This window comes from Lepidochelys kempii, chromosome 2 (genome assembly GCF_965140265.1).
Source record: "Lepidochelys kempii isolate rLepKem1 chromosome 2, rLepKem1.hap2, whole genome shotgun sequence".
Taxonomy (NCBI): Eukaryota; Metazoa; Chordata; order Testudines; family Cheloniidae; genus Lepidochelys; species Lepidochelys kempii.
In genome coordinates, this window is record NC_133257.1 from 134,115,595 (window position 1) to 134,135,997 (window position 20,403).

General features: G+C 42.4%; 1 protein-coding gene across 1 annotated transcript in view; it reads right to left on the minus strand.

Moving 5' to 3' along the window:
* Positions 1-7,051: 7,051 nt before the first annotated feature.
* LOC140906133 (uncharacterized) overlaps positions 7,052-20,403 on the minus strand; it is a 47,772-nt gene continuing 34,420 nt past the window's right edge. Inside the window, exons 3-4 of the mRNA XM_073329638.1 lie at positions 7,595-7,702; positions 7,052-7,187 (exon numbers count right to left, since the gene is read on the minus strand). Of these exons, the coding sequence (XP_073185739.1) occupies positions 7,052-7,187; positions 7,595-7,702 (244 nt within the window). The remainder of the gene's footprint in view (positions 7,188-7,594; positions 7,703-20,403) is intronic.

Sequence of the window (20,403 nt, forward strand, 5' to 3'; positions counted from 1 at the left end):
TACCTACAAGCTCTGCTTTGACTGTGTTCCTGTTGTCTAATAAACCTTCTGTTTTACTGGCTGGCTGAGAGTCACAGTGAATCGCAGGAAGTGGGGGGTGCAGGACCCTGACTCCCCCACACTCCATGACATCCAGCAGCAGCAGGACAGTTCTCTTCCAACCCTGTGGGGTGGGTGTTGGGAGTGGGAGGAGCGGAGGCTAATGTGGTTACTCCTATAACTGAACTTTTCGTTTGCAGTCAGCACTGCTAACCAGACACTCAGGTCCCATTTTCTACTGGAGTTTCTAGTCTAAAACTGGATACCTGGCAACAGGGGTGTCACAGAAGCCTGAGTGGGGGAGGAGGGGCAAGCAGTCATTTTTTAAAAGTGAGAGGGTTAAGCTTTAAGCAGTGAGAAGCAAGGTGTGGGTGGGCAGGCTAGGAAGTGGAGAGGAGCTAATGGGCAGGGCCATGTCTGCTGTACGGCCCAGGTAGGTTGGAGACTGGGGGGGGGGGGAAATCAGCTGACACAGTATCCCCAGTCCAGGTGACATGACAGCCAGTAGTGGATTTAGAGAGTTAGTGGGGTCCCCCAGCCCTGTGCTCAGCTTCATTTTTGGGGCCCCTCCTTGGGACCCAGCCAAGAAAAATAACATTCTTTATCCTCCTCTTATAAGTAAAAAGAAAAAGGAGTACTTGTGGCACCTTAGAGACTAACAAATTTGGTGCCACATGTACTCCTTTTTCTTTTTATGGACACAGACTAACACAGCTGCTACTCTGACTCTTATAAGTAATAACAAGTAAATGAAAATAAAGTGAGGTACCTTGATTTTTCAAGTGGTCTGTGGGAAAAATAAGTTGCACTAAAAGAACAATCAGAGGGTCTCAATGGACCACTTAATAATCTTTCCAAATATTGTAAAAAAACATTGGGGTGAGGGCAGGAGGTTGGAGTGTAGTGCGCTTACCTGGGGCAGCTCCTGTTTGGTGCAAGGGGTGCAGGTGGGAATAAGGTTGGGGGGGTGCAGATGTGGGGGGGGTGCAGGAGTCAGGGCAGGGTGCTGGAGGTGTGTGTGAGGGGGTACAGGGGTCAGGGTGGAGGGGTCAGGTCAGGGAGCTGGGGGTGTGGGCTGGGGTCATGGGGGTGCTCATGGCAGGGGGCTGGAGGGGGCAAGGCCCCTCCCCCACCTCTTCTCCTTGGAGCGGTGAGCACACTGAGGCTCCACTCTTCCCCCTCCTTCCTGCCGGCAAACAGCTGATTGGCAGCAGGGGGAGGGTGGGAAACGTAGCACGCTGGCGAAACAGGTGTGGGGGAGGAGCTTGGCTGCTGGCGGAGGCTGCCCTGCTGCAGCAGGAGCCGGAAGCACCAAATTTCTGTCCCCATAAGGGGGCAGGTGAAGAAGAGCCAGCTGGGCCGGGCCTCCTTTGGACCGTGGTCCTGGTGCCATGGTAAATCTGGTACTGTGTAAAAGCAAGAACAGTTGCCCCTTATATATTCTGGGTTTCTTCTAGGAAGGATTTGAACCATTTTAGGGCGTTTAAGGTCATCCCTTCAGTTTCTTGGAGGCAAAACAAAAGTGTTTGATCAATACTAATGTGCGGCAGTAAGGTCCAGCAGCAAAAGTATGAATTTAATTTCCTTGTCTATAAGAAGAAAGAAGTCATCCACAGGACCAACAACTGTTGTCTATGACCTGGTAAGTCATGTCTATACTAGGCAAAAACAGTGTGTGGTTTGGTTCCCTCCCCCCTCCATGACCAGCTAACAGGTTTTACTTTGACTTTATCTTAACCAGCTAAGATGTGCTAACACTAAAACTGCCTTGTATATGCTAGGATTTAAACATGTTAGCAACACACCCTTTTTTCCTCCCCTGTGAAGACAAGGCCATACTCCAAAAGAATTAGAATACTGTCTGCTAAAAAGCTGTGCTGGAGACTGACACTTGCTTAGAAATGGATGGTGGTATTTCGAACAGTCTAGTGTTAATTACGGCTGTCTACAGTAAGTCCTAGGCTGGTGGCTGATGCCTCTGACACTGAGCCAGCAAGGGTTAAACAACCAGCAGGCTAAGTGACCCCCCACAACCTTTAAGGACATATTAGAGAAGTATTGAAATGGTAAACAGGGTAATTTCTTGTATATAGTTATCAAAGCCATGTTATGTAAACCTGCATTGTTAGAGTATTATGAATAGATACCAATTGTATCTGTCTGGGTTTATCTCTATCTTGTTAGAGGTTAACACTGATCTAATTAGTTTGTAGACACTAACCTTCTTTTGTCTGTTTCATTACTATATTATATTGATTCAGATATCAAAAGGGATATTAACATTTAGGTGAAACCAGTGGTGCAATAATTGTCTCTTTGAAGTGTCTATGAACTGCTTGAATGGTTAATTGCCTTATGCTAATCAACACAACTTGTTACCTGTGTATATATAGGAAATAGAAGTTTAGTTTCAAAACAATATACACTGTCTATTCTTCATCCTGGAAGGCCCCTGATGTGATGTCTACTGTCAAGAGGCTATTAGCCCTCTAGAGACCTATAAAGGAAGCTTCAGGCCTGATCCTCACAATCTCAGCTCTTCTTAAACTTTGTCAGAAGAAGTTCAAGCTGCAAGACTGAGGTCTCCAGGCCTATGCTGGAATATCCCTTGAAATTCTCATGAAAGAATTTGAGCAAACTCTACACATTGATTGCCTATTGGACTATAACCCACTGAATTGATTCTGGAAGGACTTATAAATCAGCATCCTCACCATCTCTACTATGAAATTGACTTAAGAACTTCATTCATATTTGTATGTATAATCTTTTAACCACAGTAGCTTTTTCTTTAATCAATCTTAGATTAGTTAATAAGAATTGGCTATCAGCATGTATTTGGGTAAAACCTGAAATAGTCATTGACCTGGTGGCAATGTGTTCGATCTCTTGGGATTGATAGAACTGTTTGTGTGTTATTTTAAGTAATCCTCACTACATTTGACTTGGCTGTCTGGTTGGGAGCCAATAACTGGATTGCTTAAGGGGAACTATATTTTTGGCTTTTGTAACCAGTAAGGTATTACAGAAGCTGTTTTGTGACTGGCTTGGTTAATCTAATTATAATAAACCACCAATTTTGGTGATTGTTTGCCCCATTCTTTGGCCTTGGCCCTGATTGAGCATTCTCAGTGTGGCCCGATGGACAAATATAACTAAGTCTCTCATCGTAAGGTGTTTTCTTCAGCCATTGTATCACTTTTCAGAGTAGCAGCTGTGTTAGTTTGTATTCGCAAAAGTACTCTTTTTCTTTTTGTATCACTTTTGTGACTTTTTTGCATCCTCTCCCATTTTTCCATCATCCTTTTAAAAATGTAAACACCAGAACTGTACACAATATTGCATTATCAGTCTCACCCATGCCATATACAGGTAAAAATCACCTCCCTTCTTCTCTATTGTTTATACATCCAAGGATTTGAAGTATTGCATGGGAAGCTCATGTTTAGTTGCTTGGCCACCAATCTTTTCCAGAATCACTCTTTCTAGGATTCTGCTCCTTCCCACCAACTCTATAGGTATGGTGTGCAATCTTTGTTCCTAAATGTATAAAGACATAGCTATCATAACTAAGTCTTCCCTAGTAACTTAAATTGTGACCCTTTTTCATAAGCACTTGGAAAAAACACAAGGACCTGATTCTCAATGCTTTGTATCTTGTGTAGTGTTTGCACTCTATATCGGAGGTATCAGTCCTCATCCTGCAAAAAGAAACCTACACAATACCTTCAAAAGAGGAGCCTGGGGACTCAAATTTCATAGTTTTGCTAGACACTGAAAATCATGGTCTTCAGACAATATTTATGGCTTTTTACAAATAATTTGTTACTCACTAATCTCCCTTTTTGTCCTGTCTACATGAGTGTCTACGTGGGTGTTAGCACATTCTACAGGACCATTCAAGCTGAAGTGGAATGCTAACTACTTCTGCCAAACTATCTGTTTGATCCAGGAGTGTGCACAAGTGGGGTGGGTCAAGCAGGTGTGCCCCCACTCCCAATAATCATCCGGGGCACAGAACTTCTGTCCCTGGAGCTACAGAGGCAGAAAAGATTGAGCTCCTGCTGGGCAGTGTGGAGGGAAGATCAAGCTCCTGCCCAGAGCAGGGTGGAAGATCGGGCTCAGGCCAGGGCCAGGGAGGGAGGAGCAGCAAGCTTCCTGGGGGAACGAGAAGGGGCAGTGAGCTTCTGTGCCTCTCCAAAAGAGGTTGCGCATGCCCCAGTTCAATCTTCTATTTGGCTGTGATGCTCAGAGTACTTTTCCCAGACTTGAAGAGCTCTGGGAATCTTGAAAGCTGCTCTCTTACCAACAGAAGTTGGTTCAATAAGAGCTATCACCTCACCCATCTTGTTTCTCTAATATCCTGGGACTGATATGGCTTCAGCAACACTGCATACTTGCATCTTGGGTAGTCATTTAGAATTTCACACCCACTCCGTAAAAGTATATCACATCAGAATGCTAGAGGTACACCCATTTTACCCAAATGTAAATAATTTTACAAGATGCAAGGCAGAGACTCAATACCATGTCCTCTGCCCACCACATGGTCACATAAGGGATGACCTGGCATACCAAAATCCAAACTCCTATTTTACAAATGGTCTAAGGTATATTTTAACACTTTGCTTATATAATTAACGACTGCCCTGTACACAGATCTTCCAGGATACTGTGCAATGGGCCATTGCTTTCATGGAAATGTTTGAGGAAACATTTTGCAAACTTTTCTATGAAATTAAGAGTTTAGACGATAAATAAGTTACATAAAAATTAATTGGAGATCATATATATTTACACAATCGGAGTAGCATCTGCCACTATTGTTAAGAATGCATCACGGTTTCAATCCTAAACCACAACTGTAGTTCAGTCACTTGTAACTTTCCACAGCTATCTGCGGGATGTCTTTTTCTCCAAACAAAGAAATGTTTTTGGAAAATTTGAGAGGGGAAAGAAAAACAAAAACAAAAACCAAACACCCACCAAAACACGGTTCAGTAGCAGATTGAATTAAATATCTGCACTATCCTTTAAAAGAGTGACCTTGTTTTAAACAGCTCTCCTGGCAAAATGGCCAGAGGTAGAAAGTTGAGATTTGGCTTGGAAACTGCGGTTTTCTACATTGATGACTTTTAAGTATTGCAGTGAGTATTGGTTTTCATATGACAGTTTGAACTTTACAAAATATCACATTCAGCATACACAGTAGATTTGGTATCTTGCTAACTAGTAAAGAGCTCAGCTAAAGGAGACCACTCCATGCATGCATGGCTCTCAAAAGAGAGGACAAAAAGGGTAGTAGGGGATATCAAGCCTCCTGTATAACATTTGACAGCAAAATATTTTGTAAATATATTAGAAGTTCTAAACTCTATTGGTACTTTACTACATTTATTCTGAAAAAAACAGGCTTCCTTAGTTATCATGGCAAATCCCAAAGCAATTTAGCCTCATTGCAGATCCCCTAGTATCATGAGTGCAAATATACAGGGCACAGAAAAGTTAACTGACATCTAAAAGATAATTTGAATGTACAAGATTATGAATTTCCAGGGCTGGAAGCCAATGCTATATAGCCCATTGGGAAGCTCTTCTTTCCAATAGTATCAAGCTACTGGTTGAAAGTTTCAAAGCAGATTAATATTCACTGGAGTTGTGTCTTAAATATTCTAGATGTCTTTAAAAATCTCAACCTGCATTTCTAGCCCTTTTGGGTCCTGAGAGAGCAGACATGAAATCTGTCACTGGTACAGGACAGTATTACCTTTCCTGGGCTCTGTCTACTGTAATTTGAGTGTGGAAGGAGAATAAAATATTGCTCTAATGTAACAAAATTTCACAAAACAATGGGAGCTGCTTGAAGCTGCATAAGGGTTTTGAACCTGGGAGGTTGGATTATTAAGCAGAATGCAAGTGAGGATATCTACAATGCCTGATAAATAAACCTTGTCACATGAGAAATTTGTCACATGGATATCAATGTGTAGTACATTGCAAATGTTGAAAGGCATTTTGTAAAGTACAAGGTTCTCAAGAGCAAAGTGTCTCCAAGACTTAAAGTGCATACAATTAAATATCCACATAACATGGAGTGTTATTACTGTTTTTACTGTATAAGGTGATGCTTAATGTTGTAGCTCCTACAATGTTGTGGGTTGTGGCTGTCCCTCAGTATGAGGATGTCTGCTGGGGGGGGAAAAAAAGAGTCAGACTTTGACGGCTGAGGTGTCCAATCCATGCTTTACAGGTATTTCCACATGAGGCTTGTGGTTGCTTGGAGAGAGCATCACTGCTGGCCAGGATGCTGCACCCTTTCCCTCCTCCTCTGCCATTTCCCAGCCTCTTGAGCAAGGCGATTCTCTTCAAAATCAGGCTGAGGCTTGATGTATGTGATGACGCCATTGCAGTCTATTGCCAGCCAGCTCTTCCCAGTTCATGGGGTCAGTGCCTCCCTTCTTAAGATCTACTTTCAGTGTGTCCTTTTAGCATTTCCTCTGTCCCCTACGGGTCCTCTTATTGTGATTAAGTGGAGAAAAAAAAAGTTTTAGCTGCAGAGAGAACACTGATATTGGTGTGATGATCTTCCCATCTAATTACAGAGAATCTTCCTAAGGCAGGGCTGTTGGTACCACTCCAGATGCTTAAGATGGCTTCAATATGTCACCCATGTCTCACACCAATAAAAAGGAGAGGGGATGACTATTGCATTGTAGACCAGGATCTTAGTTTCCATCTGCAGATCTCTGTCAAAGACATGATTAAGCAACTTTCTGAAGGCAAAACGGATCCTATGTTCAATCTGTACATCAAGATTGGCTGTCTGGGAGAGGTGACTACCGAGGTAGGGGAAATGCTCGATGTTTTCCAGGGGTTCACCACTGATGACAGTTTGTGGGAGAACAGGGGCAACTTGTGCTGGAACAGGCTGGTGCAGCACCTTAGTCTACCAGATGTTGAGGGAAAGTCTCAGGCTCTGAGAGGCACCTGAGAAAAGATATATGGTGAATTGTTAGTCAGCCTCTGTGTGCACGTGGATATCACAGTCATCAGCATACTGAAGGTTGGTAATAACAGTCCTGGTGACTTTAGTTTTAGACTGAAGATGCCACAGATTGAAGTGCTGGCCATCTAAGCGATACTCAATCCTAATTCCAGAAAAAAAAGGCAGTCACACATAAGAATCAAGATTACGGCAAGGTAGATGCAGGGGGGTGGGGGGGAAAGGGTTGGAACAATACAGTCCTGCTTAATACCAGTACACATGATGAATGGGTCCATCTCCACACATTAGAGGATGGTGATGGTTATCCCATCATAAAATAGCCTGAGAACACAAATGAACTTCAGTGGACAACCAAACCTAGAGAGCACCTTCCATAATTCTTCATCACTGATGGAATCAAAGGCCTTAGTTAGGTCAATAAATGCCAGAAACAATGACTGGTATTGTTCTCTACACTTTAGATCTGTCATGCAACAGAGAAAAAAAAAGCCAAAAACAGTGGTGCCCAGAGATGGGCAGAAACCACACTAGGATTCTGGGAGAACATACTTGACAACAAGGAGGAGACTGTTCTGAAGGATGCGAGCAAGGATCTTCCCAGCAATGGAGAGGAGAGCAATGCCTTGGTAATTCCTGCACATTGACTTGTCCTCTTTCCTAAAGAGGACACAGTATTGGCATTCTTTAGGTCAGGTGGAATTTCCTCATTAACGTAAATTATAACAAGTTGAATTTTTTGCATGAGTGCTATTCCACCAGCTTGAAGACCTCCAAGGGAATGCTATCTGAGCCTGGCGCCTTTGTTTTTTCTAGTCTGAGTGATGGCTCAAACTTACTCAGCAGATGGGGAGTCAGCAAGAGGTTCTATTACAGAATGCTGAGGAATGGACTTAGTGGTGGTAGCTGGGACTTCTGATTCTCTGTTCAATAAAAATCTCAAAATGCTCCTTCCAACATTGTTTGAAGGCTACATTGTCCTGAAGAATGATGGAGCGGTCCTGGGATCTCAGAGGAGTTGTGCCACGTGAGCTTGGCCTGTAAATGGCTTTTGTTGCTTGGAAAAAAAAAAAGCTTCTCATGCCATATTGATCAGCAAAACTCTGGATCTCCATGGGCTTTGCTTGCCATCACTATTCTTGATGTCATGCAGCCGCCTTTGAACTGTAGCATTAAGCTGATAAATCTCTTGTTTTTGCTGGTTAGAGGGTTCACTTTGCCAAGTGCAAAATGTGCTTCTCTTCTGATGAATATGTGCCAGGATTTCCTCATTGTTCTCAAACCAATCCTGATGGTGATGAGTGGAATATCCAATCAGTTCAGCACATGACTTGTGAATAATGGTCTTGAATGCCTCCCAATGTTCTTGGATGTCACTGATGTTGTCAGGTAGATTAGAGAGCTTCTCACTGAGGTGTTGAAGAGTATCAACTAGTGTGATTTTGAAGTGCCTTGATAGTAAATCTCTTCTGCATTTCTTTTGGTTGTTTATGGTGTTGTGGTGCAAGCCACATGTTCATGATTGATCTGACCAAACAATGGTCTGTCCAGCAGTCATCTGTACCTCTCATGGCTCAAGTAATATGCACATCAGTATCATCACAGGCTCTGACAAGAACATAGTCAAGAAGATGTCAGTGTTCAGAATGTGGATGTTTCCAAGTGATCTTAGATTTGTCCCTCTGTCTAAAGATGGTATTTGTGATAAACAAATCATGCACTACACATTTGCAGAGGAAAATGCTATTAGAGTTGACTTCCTTCACCCCTACTTTCCCAGTGATGCCTATCCAGAGTTTGGGGTGTTTCCCTACTCTTGCACTGAAGTAACCCTAGGATAAGCTTGTCTTCCTTGTCTGTGGCAGTGAGAACTCCATCAAGAGCACCGTAGAACTGCTCCCTGTTGTCATCACCATCTAGTGACTGTGTCATACTGGTTGTTACTAAGCTTAAGATAAAGTTAATACCCATACGGAGTTCTAAAAGCGGTCTGGTAATCTTGTTCTTGATGGCAAAACCAATCCCAGGAATACGCCTCTGTGATAATGAGAGGGGGGATTGCTCCCTTTTGTGGGCACCCAGCCAGCCAGTTGGCTATGGAATCCCTCTTGGTGGTTGTTCTCTACTTGTTTTACCTGTAAAAGGGTTAACAAGCCCACAGGTAAAAGGAAAGGAGTGGATACCTGAGCAAAAGAGCCAATGGGAGGGCTCAAACTTTTTAAAATTGGAAAAAAGCTTCCCTTTTTCTGTGTTGTGCTTCTCCGGGAAAGAGGGGAACAGGGAGCAGTTATGCTGTGAGAAGCTGAAAGCCAGGTATGAAAAACCATCAGATCATACCTAAAGATTGCTTATCTGCATGCCAGATATGTAATTAAATTAGGGAATGTCTTGGAAGATAAACCTAATTGTATTTCTGTTTATTTCTTATTGGCTTGTGGACTCCTCTGTGCTAACCCCAAATGCTTTTGTTTTGCTTGTAACCTTTAAACTGGACCTCAAGAAGGTTATTCTTTGTTTAATTTTTGTAAGTGGGTTTTTTAAAATCTACCAAAAGCCTAAGTTAGATGTATTTTCTTTCTTTTTGTTTTTAATAAAATTTACCTTTAAGAACAGGATTGGGTTTGTGCATATGTTGTTTAATAAGCTGGTGGCAACAGCTGATTTCCTTTGTTATTCTTTTTCAGCTCTTCCCCGGGGGGCGGGGAGTGAAAGGGCTTGAGGGTATCCCACAGAAAGGAATTCCCAAGTGTGCCTTTCTGGTTTCAAAGGGGTTTTTTTGCACTTGGGTGGTGGCAGCATCTACCCTTCCAAGGTCAGAGAGAAGCTGTAACCTTGAGAATTTAATGCAAGCCTAGAGCAACCAATATTAATTTTGAAAATCCTTGTGGGACCCCACCTTCTGTACTTGAAATGCCAGAGTGGGGAATCAGCCTTGACAGCCTCTCTTCAGGTAGCTTTCCTTTCCAGTTGGTCTTTATTTGCCTGATGGGTCTCATTTAGTGTAGGAATATCAATGTCATATCTTGCTATTGTGGCACTATTTCTTTCAAGACAGCCCCTGCTCAGGGAATCCATGAAAGTGTGAACATTCCAAGTGGCGAACGGCATTACTTTGCTTCGTGTGTTCTGACGAGATGTAAAGTGAGCCCCCTGGACACAGCCATCTAGCTGGGGTTGGGGAGGCGGTTTTGAGATGGCTAGAAAAGGTGCCCTATACATAGGCTCCTTTCTCATTCAGGGTAAGCAGATGGAATCCTAAAAAGGACTGCTCAGTTGCAGCCACAGCTGCCAAATTGCACTTCTGTCTCATTCATCCAAGCACAAGATGACACCGCTGCAGCATGTGTACAGATTTGTGACTAGGGACTCTCAGCCCTGGTCTACACTGGGGGGGGGGGGGGAGAATTATAGACTCATAGACTCATAGACATTTAGGTCAGAAGGGACCATTATGATCATCCAGTCCGACCTCCTGCACAATGCAGGCCACAGAATTTCACCCACCACTCCTAAAAAAGACCTCACACCTATATCTGTGCTATTGAAGTCCTCAAATTGTAGTTTGAAGACCTCAAGGAGCAGAGAATCCTCCAGCAAGTGACCCGTGCCCCATGCTACAGAGGAAGGCGAAAAACCTCCAGGGCCTTCCAATCTGCCCTGGAGGAAAATTCCTTCCCGACCCCAAATATGGCGATCAGCTAAACCCTGAGCATATGGGCAAGATTCATCAGCCAGATACTACAGAAAATTCTTTCCCGGGTAACTTGGATCTTACCCCATCTAAAAAACCTAGAATTGATCTAGGTTACGCAACTTCAGCGACATGAACATAGCTGAAGTCAACGTGCTTAGATCAACTTACCGTGGTGTCTTCACCACCGTGAGTTGACTGCTGCTGCTCCCCTGTTGACTCTGCCCGCGCCTCTCATGCCGGTTGAGTACAAGAGTCGATGGGAGAGCGCTCTGGGGTTGATTTATCGCATCTAGTCTCAACGTGATAAATCGACCCAGCTGGATCGATCGGCGGGTAGTGTAGCCATACCCTGAGAGATCAGTGCTCCTGTTCCCACCACCACTTCTCCATCACTCCAGGACTTTGCCAAGGGTGTTAACATCTCCCACTAACAGAGTCATACAAGTTAAATTTTTTAACGTGGGGGAGCTAGTGTGCAGGTGGCAACCCCATGAAATGTGACAGGAAGGAGTCCTGGATCCAGTGGCAGGAAAGTCCAAGACAACCAGAGGTCTCGGTCCTGCTTCAGCCCTCATCCACCTACAGTGTAACCTTAGTAAGAATCTCCAGTTGCCAGTATTGCAGATAAATAAGCAGAAAATGCAAGACTAAGTGTATACCAACTAGATCTTAGAGAAATGCTTATTGTCAGGTGAAAAAAATGTATGTTTCGATAGCTGATCATACCAACAACAGTATGTTTCGATGGCTGTTCTGCTTGAATCTGACCATTTTATTTAGATATGGAATTGCTGCCTACAGGTTATAACCCATTAGCAAAGAAAATATCACATGGTGCTGAACCTACAAAGACAAGTCCATATACAGCCTGATTAAATCTCAGGCCATTCTTGTAGTAAGCTATGCAGCACCCTCAAATTTCTTGGTTCTATTTCAGGTTTTAGTATGGTTGACCCTAACCTATTGGTACTTACAATAGGTTTGGCATCATGTCCTATGTGTCAGCACTATGATCTCCTCCCCCCCCCCTTATGTAGCCAGGCCCCCTGGGACTGGAGACCTAAGTGGTGTTTGGCCATACACATTGACTTTCTCCTGGTGCCACACTATTTCTATAGTAAACAGAGCTTATTCCAATTGTGGTACTGGTATGTCTGTTCAATTAATGGACCTATAGGGAGTTAATGCTAGAATGAACTGACAGGAAGTCAAAAATAGATAATTAGTGTGTTTAAATATTTACAAGAAATTCGGGGAGAGGGAGGAAATGGAATTATACAACACTGAGCAAGTTTTATCTTAATCCATCTATTCTCTTCAATAAAAATGGAAACAAATTAAATATAAAATATTTATGAGCCTGGATTCTAATCAAGCAGTCTGTTCTTATTCAGCACAGCACTTCAGCATGTTCTTAAAGCCCATTGACTACAGTTGGAGTTAAGCATGTGTTTAGGCACTGTGCTCAATAGGGATGGACTTAAGTACGTGCCATGTTGAAGTAGGGACCTGGAGAGCACTACTTCCACGAGGAGTGGAGACAGCCAGTTCACATACAGCCTGCTTCTTCAAAGTCAATGTCAAATTAAGCCCTAGTTTTTGCACAATTACAGCTTTAAATAAATACATATAGGGTAAAAAAACAAAGTGTGGAATTTAAAAACTGTCAATCACTAGGAAAGCGGCGCTTGGTGAGTAAGGCTATTGCCTGTATTAATGTTTTGGAGGAGAGATTGGATGCGCTGTTGAAGCTTGTTGATAATGCCACTGGGCAAGTTATTTCAGATAGTAACAATCTGGAGGATTGTGAGAAACTGCAGATGGATTTTAATGCATTAGGTTGTGCGCACAACAGCATATGTAATTTGATCAATGTGAGGTAACATGCACTGGCAAAAATAGCCTAAATTCTCAAACACACCAATGGTCTGAGAAATTATAGGATTCTCTCAGTGGGGAGAAAATACACAGGAGCAGTTTTGGACAGCTGAATGAAGATGTCAACCTAATGTGCAGCAGTAGTTTAATAACGCAAGCTGGATGAGTGAGAGCATTCTAGGTGGGATACAAAATAATTCCCTTTACATCAAAGGGGAAGGGAATTTGCCAACATTCAGTGCACTGTTCATGTTCCACTTTTTCAACTTCTCAGATCTAGGTCAGATTTTAAAAGTACACAGAAAACAAAGATTGTTAGTGGAAACCAAGTCTGACAGATTGCAGAAACTAATCAATTCTGAGTCGGATTCTCCTCTCACTAAACATGGTTACAAATCAGGAATAATTTCCCAGAAGCCAAAGTTACATTATTATAAAATTAGGAGAAGAGAATCCAGCCTTCCGTATTTTTCAGGAAGAGTCAAGTGCTGGCTGGCAATTGATTTAGGAATTTAAAATTTGTGAAGTGTTGTGGAAATAAACCCACCTTTATATTTTTACCATTTCTCCTAATGAGACCAAGGGGTCATTTGACCTGGAAAGGTAAGAGCTTTAGGAACAATTTTATATTTGTTCTTCATACATTGTAGAGGGAAGGTCATTGAGTCATATACTTTGGCTATATTTTAACAAGACCTGGCTCATTTTATGATAAGTAACACTGGTCCTACTGCAAATAATGTAAGGGTTACCAAATCTCATGTTTCAAGGAAGGAATTTTTGTATATTGGTGCCGACCAGGATAGTTGCATTAGATATGGGGGTAGAGGGAGGACTCCTCTGAAGCGTTATATATTGAGTACTGCTACTGACAAATTGGCCTTGATGGATCAATATTCTGATTCTATGTGTTAAATCCTGCGAGACATGGTAACCTGATCATGTCCATCACAACTTGTCAGCCAATATTTATGGGCTGTAGGAGACAGACTTTCAATGAAAGCTTGACAATCAAAGTTTAGTTCCATCATCAGAAACTGTATGCAGTCGTGTTTCTGAACCTTTGGAGGCTAAGCTAAAAATGAATCCTAAGTAGCTACCCACTGAGTCATACCTGGCCATAAGGGGGGGGGGGCACGGTGTGGGGAAAGAGAAATGGGTAGAATTTTACAGCTTCTAGGTCTCCATGAACGTTAGGAGAATGTACTCCGCTCTCATCTTACCATTACTACCATGCCTTTGCTCCCTCCCCCCCAAACCTATCACAGTGGTGCTCCCCTTTCCTTCTCCCCTAATCAGATCTGTGGAAGATTCTACAGCTGGCACTTCACCCAGCATCTCCACATCCAGCCCAAATACAAACAGCAACACCCAGATTCAAATTAATTAAGAGATCCAGACACAAGAAAGGGCACTCGTGCTGTCCACCTACATTTATGTGAGCAATTACAGTTGCATACACAACTCATTTGGGCCCTGAATTTCAGCTTGGTCTCTACTTTCATAAGTGCAGTATTGCATCTGTGAATAAGTATACCCACAAGTTTGTGCCTGCTTTGCACAGTGGGCACAAACACTAAAAGACGTCAAACATAATTTAATTTGATCACACCAAATACAAAATTATAGAGGGAATTCTGTTTATGGGTGGTTTTCCATGTAAATCAGACTATGTCTAGATGCTGGATATGTTTATGCAATTGTTTGTGCAAATTTATACTGGCTTTCACAGGTTCACCTCAAGCTTTTTATTTTAAAAAAATCTGACCCACAGTGCCAATAAGTCCATCAGTATCTGTTGTAGCTCCCCCTCTGCATTTAGTGCTGCACACCAGCTACTTGTCCTTTACATGACTTGGCTTCATTTTGGATAGGATTGTTATTGGACTCTAAGATGCCTTTTGTAGCTAACCCACCTCACATTTTAGAGAATTTGCACCCCTCATCTGCAGTGTTCTGAATCAACCCAAATCCCTATTGAAAAAGGGTAGAAGCAGCCAGTGAAGAGCAATTTCCATTTTGAGATTAACAAACCACCATTCTGCTGCACATCACATCCACCCTGTGGATATGGCTGGAGAATTTTGCCCTAAATTATTGGATTTTCCTTGCATACATATTTGTCCCTGGACATCACTGTCCTTGATAGGAACAACTGCTGGTATGTCTAATGACAGTGTCACATGAAATATGTACAGTATATTGAATAACTGTTTCCCTTAAGATTCATACTCTATTTGCAGTAGAAATTATTCGCCACCTTTAATTTGGTCTTTATCACCATCACCATGTGCTGTTATATTTGACTTTGCTTGCTTCAATACTTTAACAACATTTAGGAAATGTATTCTTGTCTGATTAAATAAGTCTGCTAAGAGCATCTATTAAGTACTGATATCCCCAGGGTCTGGACCAATTTTTTCCCTTGTATTTCTTGCCTGGTGAATCTGAGTTATGAGCACTGTCTAAATCATATAGCAGAAAGAAAAACGGTTGCCTTAGTAACAAGGCAGACCCAATCAACTGCATAGTCTCCCTTGAGACAATCTAATTTGTGCAGCGGAGAGAGGCTAGAACAGGTGGCTAAATTAGTATGCTAGACAGCCTCAAAATATTACACACATATATAGATACAAATACATAAAACTGTAGACACAAAATTTACTCTATGATGTACACTTGTACACCAATGCTCTTCTTTCAGCAATGCATTTTGAAAAAAAGTAAATAGTATCTGAGTCACAAGGGCACAGAAGACCCAACAGCAATGGAAATTCTGCATTTCCACTGCAACAGCAGACAGAGCAGGGGAGAAATCAGGGCTGGTTCAGACAAACACTGCCAAATCTGCAGTCATTGATGGGTGGGACCTCCTGCCAGCAGGGACAGGTTGAAAAAACTAGCGTGATGTTTACTGCTCCAGCCCCACTGCCACATGATGTGCTGCTTCATGCTGACAGCATGATCTGTTGTGGTGTTGTGCTAATCCCCCAAGGTGCTCAAGTTCTCCTCTTTCATGACCCTTTCTAGGACACATCACCAGCTTTTTTCCTCTCCTTTGGTTTAAAGGAGACCTCCAGCCATTTTTTCTAATGAATATCAAACTGTCAGAGCAGATCTGGACACATTTTCTATTCTCCTTACTCCTGTTGTGGGGGGTTCTGCTCCAGCATTGTGGCATAGGAATTTGGGGCAGGTGGGATTAAAAAAAAAATCACATGCTTTTATCCCAGGGTCCCAATCTTTTAGTTGGCAGGGGAGTCCAGGTTTGCTTAAACCCATCCTGGGAGAAGCCAAGCAAGTGAACTCAGAACCCCCACATACGAAGATACTATGTGCAGAGCAAAGACAAATTGTTTGGTCCAAGATTTGATTTATGCTACTCTCTCAGTACTGAGATCTTAATTTTCTAAAACTTTCATTAATATAATTAATACAAAAAACCCCCACTGTGGGCTAGATTGTGACTCTCAGCACAGCCTGAGCAAGACATGCTGACCCAGGAGCTACTGTGACCTGAACACACATTGAGTAACAGTTCTTCCCTCCTTGCCCCTATACAGATGGAATTTACTGCTAGCCTATACCAGCAGTAAATTCCAACCTTTACCACATATGAGCTCAATTACACTAGCCAGCACGTCATTGTCTTCCCTCCCCACGCACCTGCTTCCAGGAAGGAATAAGTGAGTGATTAGAAACTGATAAGTTTGGGTAGGGGTTAAGGAGGGCTCATATTCCCCTGTTTCAATGTGTAGTCCAGTTAAAAATTGAGGCCTATGGAAAAAGGACATAGTCAGTGCCTTTCTTTTCAACGGATAAACCTTAAGATGCTTTAAAAAGGTTCAGAACTGAAATCTTACTAGGCATCCTAATATTGATATGAAAATTCTAGTGTCTCCTTGTTTTGGATTAGATGAGACTATCATGAGAATAGCTTCTTACACTGTTAGTCCATCAGGTTCCAAACCTGACTGAAAAACTCTAGAGAATAAAGCTGTATTAAACTCTTGACAAAACTCCAAATCAAGTGAAACTTGGGCTAGGTTTGCCAAAAAACTTCCACTGAGGTTCATATAAATTTTGAGTGAACGTGGTCCAAGTTTTTAAAATGTACTTTGTGTGTCAATTTTTAGTTTCAGACAAAAGCCGTAACCAAACTTCTCTGGCACAATGCCATTGAACAGGGGCATAACAACGTTTGGGTGGGTTCCCAAGCTCAGAATTAAAGTGGCCCACCCCATAACCTTCTCCTAAAATAGTCCTACTTATACTGTGTTGGGTCCTCAACTCACCACCTCCATCACAAGCCTGCAGCGGTATGGCTCCTCTCTTCCCTCTCTCTGCATATCCACATCTACTGGTGGCCAGCAAGAGGGGCTGCAGCTCTCTGCTATACTTCTGTTGAGCAACAACTCCTTGTGCTACTCCCGCAGCTCCAAAGGGTGCTCGTTGATGCAAGTGGAGCCAGTTGGCAGATGGCTAGGTGGACAACTTTCAAGTACTTGCCAGTCACTTCTCCCAACTCCCTAGCAGCAAATGGAGCATCTTCAGGGAAAATGGAAACTTGGCAGTTCTCTTCCCTCTTAGCTGTGCCATCTGTTGAACCTGCTCTGCCCCCCATACCTTCCTCATCACACTTTAGACATTTGTAGAGGCATCCTTTGGAGCCTGAATCTCTCTGCAGCAGCAGCAACTCCTGCGGGGGACTCTGGAATCAGTGATAGTTACATCATGCCTTTGAAGCCAGTCTAGTTACACCAGAGATGAATTTGGCTACTGTGTTCAGCATAACATGAGGTGAATATATGTCAAAAAACACTGTGACCCAGGACCAAAGAGGTACAGAAAATATAAAGAAAAATCTCTTTGAACCTCAGGTGTTTGGATTAGTTCTTACCTTATCTGACATGGCTATTTGTCTTCAGTATTTATATGCTCCCCATCACAGTAGTATCTGAGCACCTTACAGTCTTTAATGATATCCTCATGACAGCCCTATGAGACAGTACTCTCCTATTATCCCTATTTTACAAGTGGAGAACTGGGGCAGACTGACTAAGTGACCTGTCCAAAACAGAAAACAAAAACCCCCACTCATCACACAGGAAGTCTGAGACAAAGCTGGGAACTGAACCCAGTTCTCCCAAGACCTAAGCACCCTAATCACTACCTCTCACATATCTCACTGCACTTTGTTTACCTTTGTAATAGTTTCATCTATCATCAGAGCACAACTATAAAGATGTTTCCCATTGGCATTATAGTAGCCAGCCCCTGCAGTCCTTGCTCAGGCAGCATTTCCACAGATGATATTTTGAAACTGTAGAGGAGTTGCCTAGCCCCTTGTGCCCAGGGTGCTTCAGCTCTACCATGCCCTCTCTTCTCCCACTTCTAGGCCCCTTTCCTTTACAGAGATTCCACTCACTTGCTTATCCAATCACCACCCTGCTACAGGTCTGGGTTTATTCAGACAATAACTCAAAGGCCAAAAGCTCATATGTCCACAAATCTGTTCCCAGGCATGACTCTTAGCTGAGAGCCTGGGTTTGGCTTGTAGCTGTCCTGCTCAGAGCTGACTTCCCAGAGTTGACTCCCACAAACAATTGCTCAGCTCTCTTATAAGGAACTAGCTACTTGCAATTCCCTACCTGCACCAGGTGTCTCTGGTTAGCTCATTTAGCAAGCCTGCTCTAGGCTTCAAGTCTCTTGAAGGCTGCTCCCTCATACCTTCTTACTCCCTTTGCTCTCTCACAGAAACCAATAGGAGCTGGCCACTTCTACCACTGACACTGTTGGATACAAAATTCTGTTTAATCCAATGAAATGCTAATGGGGATTCCTTCAGTTGTGCACTGTTCCCACCAAGAATACCAGTGGAATAATGTGCCATCCATATCATGCAAAATCCCAGCAAAATATTGACACTGTAAATGGCTTCTGAATATCTGTTACAAAGCAAATCTTAGTAGGCAATGTCTCTTTGAAATACATGGGATTTGTGTATGCATGCATCCAATCTATACAGCACCTCAGTTATAATGCAGCATCTGCAATGTAATGTGGAAAGCAATGCATATAAACCACTAAAAAATAGCTGGTGTTCATTTGTGGCTGATGCATTTTGAAACTTAAATCTCAGTTTCATATATACAAACACATACATATACACACAGAAATCAAAACACCCTAGCATATCTAATGAACTCATCCAGTGCCTTTTAATCCATGACTTTCATAAGCATAAAGTCAAAGGCATTTATGCAAACCACGTATATCTTCTGTCAGTTGAGTGTCTTAGCTTTTAAAAAATATGCTAAATACACCCTTCTGAATGGGTGTTGCAACTGAACTGGGGATTCAGTTGATGGTACTCTTCTCATCCCCTCCCACTCTAACCTATACTAAACCATTGCCCTACAATGGCAGTAGGGGACACTGCTGCTGCTGCTGGAATTGTGTATTTTGGAATAGATGTAGAATCGAAGGACCTGATTTTCCACTGCCTTGCACCTTGTTTAGTTATTTACACTAGTGCAAAGTGAGTGTAAAATGTTACCATTAAGATGTTAAGGACTCCCCCAGCAGGGAGAAAGCCCCAAGTAATACAGCCAGTGCAGCTAATTTAAGCCCTCCCTTTCACATCCCCTGGGTATAGGGGGCATGGCCAGGGGGCAGTTGTAGCAGGAGTGCTGCTGTACTGTGTCCCTCAGTCAGTGTAACATCCTTGATCAGACCTGGGGTGATCAGGTGTAACATGAAGTTCACGTAAACCCACTTTTGCCCTCAACTTAGTTTCTGCATGGAGTAGAATTCAGCAGACCAAAGGATTAAGTACAGTGTGTGTTTGTAGAGAGAGACCTGCATAGGTGCAAATATTTGTACATCTATTATACACACTTACCACTAAATAATAAATATAAAATATGTATGTCTCATGATTGCTAGCTCTGTTCTTTGTTTTCAGTAGACCTATTTAAAGATCAGCTCCCTAGTACCATCATTACAAGCACCAAGACATTTTCAGTTGACTAAATTTATACAGTGAATGGAAAAAAAAATGGGAGCGAGTCTGTTGGAAAACAGAAGGCAAGGATATTAATTGAACAGTACCTTTCCATCACTGTGAGGGAAATTGCTGTAATGAACAAATGCATGATGGTCATTTCTCTCTGTTCTCAGAGCTGATTCAGAACACTCAGCTGAGAAGGCAGCTGTGCCGAGCAGGTCACTGGTGAGCACTGCAGGAGTCCTGTATTCTAATGCTATTCAAATAAATTAATGCTTTCTGTTGTCATTAGCAATGCCAGAAATATATTTTCTTCCATAGTAGCACAAAGATTGGGCTGGTTTGGCCTTTAAAGATTTGAAAAGCCTATTTGTGCTTATTTTGTTTATTTGCAGCTTAAACTAAAGACCAGGCACTATCTAGATTTCAGCAATTCAGTTCTGAGGAGAAATTTTATTAAACCTAATGCTCTAGAGAGAAATGGTAATGGAATTAAATAGTGTACAGTATTGCGATGCTGTTTGTATTGATCACTACATTTAAGGTTGCAAAAACATTTCCTGTAACACCATCATGTTTTCACACTCCACTTCCTGACACATTCCCTTTTTTGGATGCCAATTTTCGATTCTGTGTTTAATCTGTGACCAAAGGTGAAATTTGGTGGTTGGTGTGGTTTGTTTTTTGAAGGTTTGAGGAAAAATCCTTCAGTCATTTTTGAATTATTTATATAATCATGTAATTGATGCTCTATCCCTGGTGGATGAACTCAGACATCAT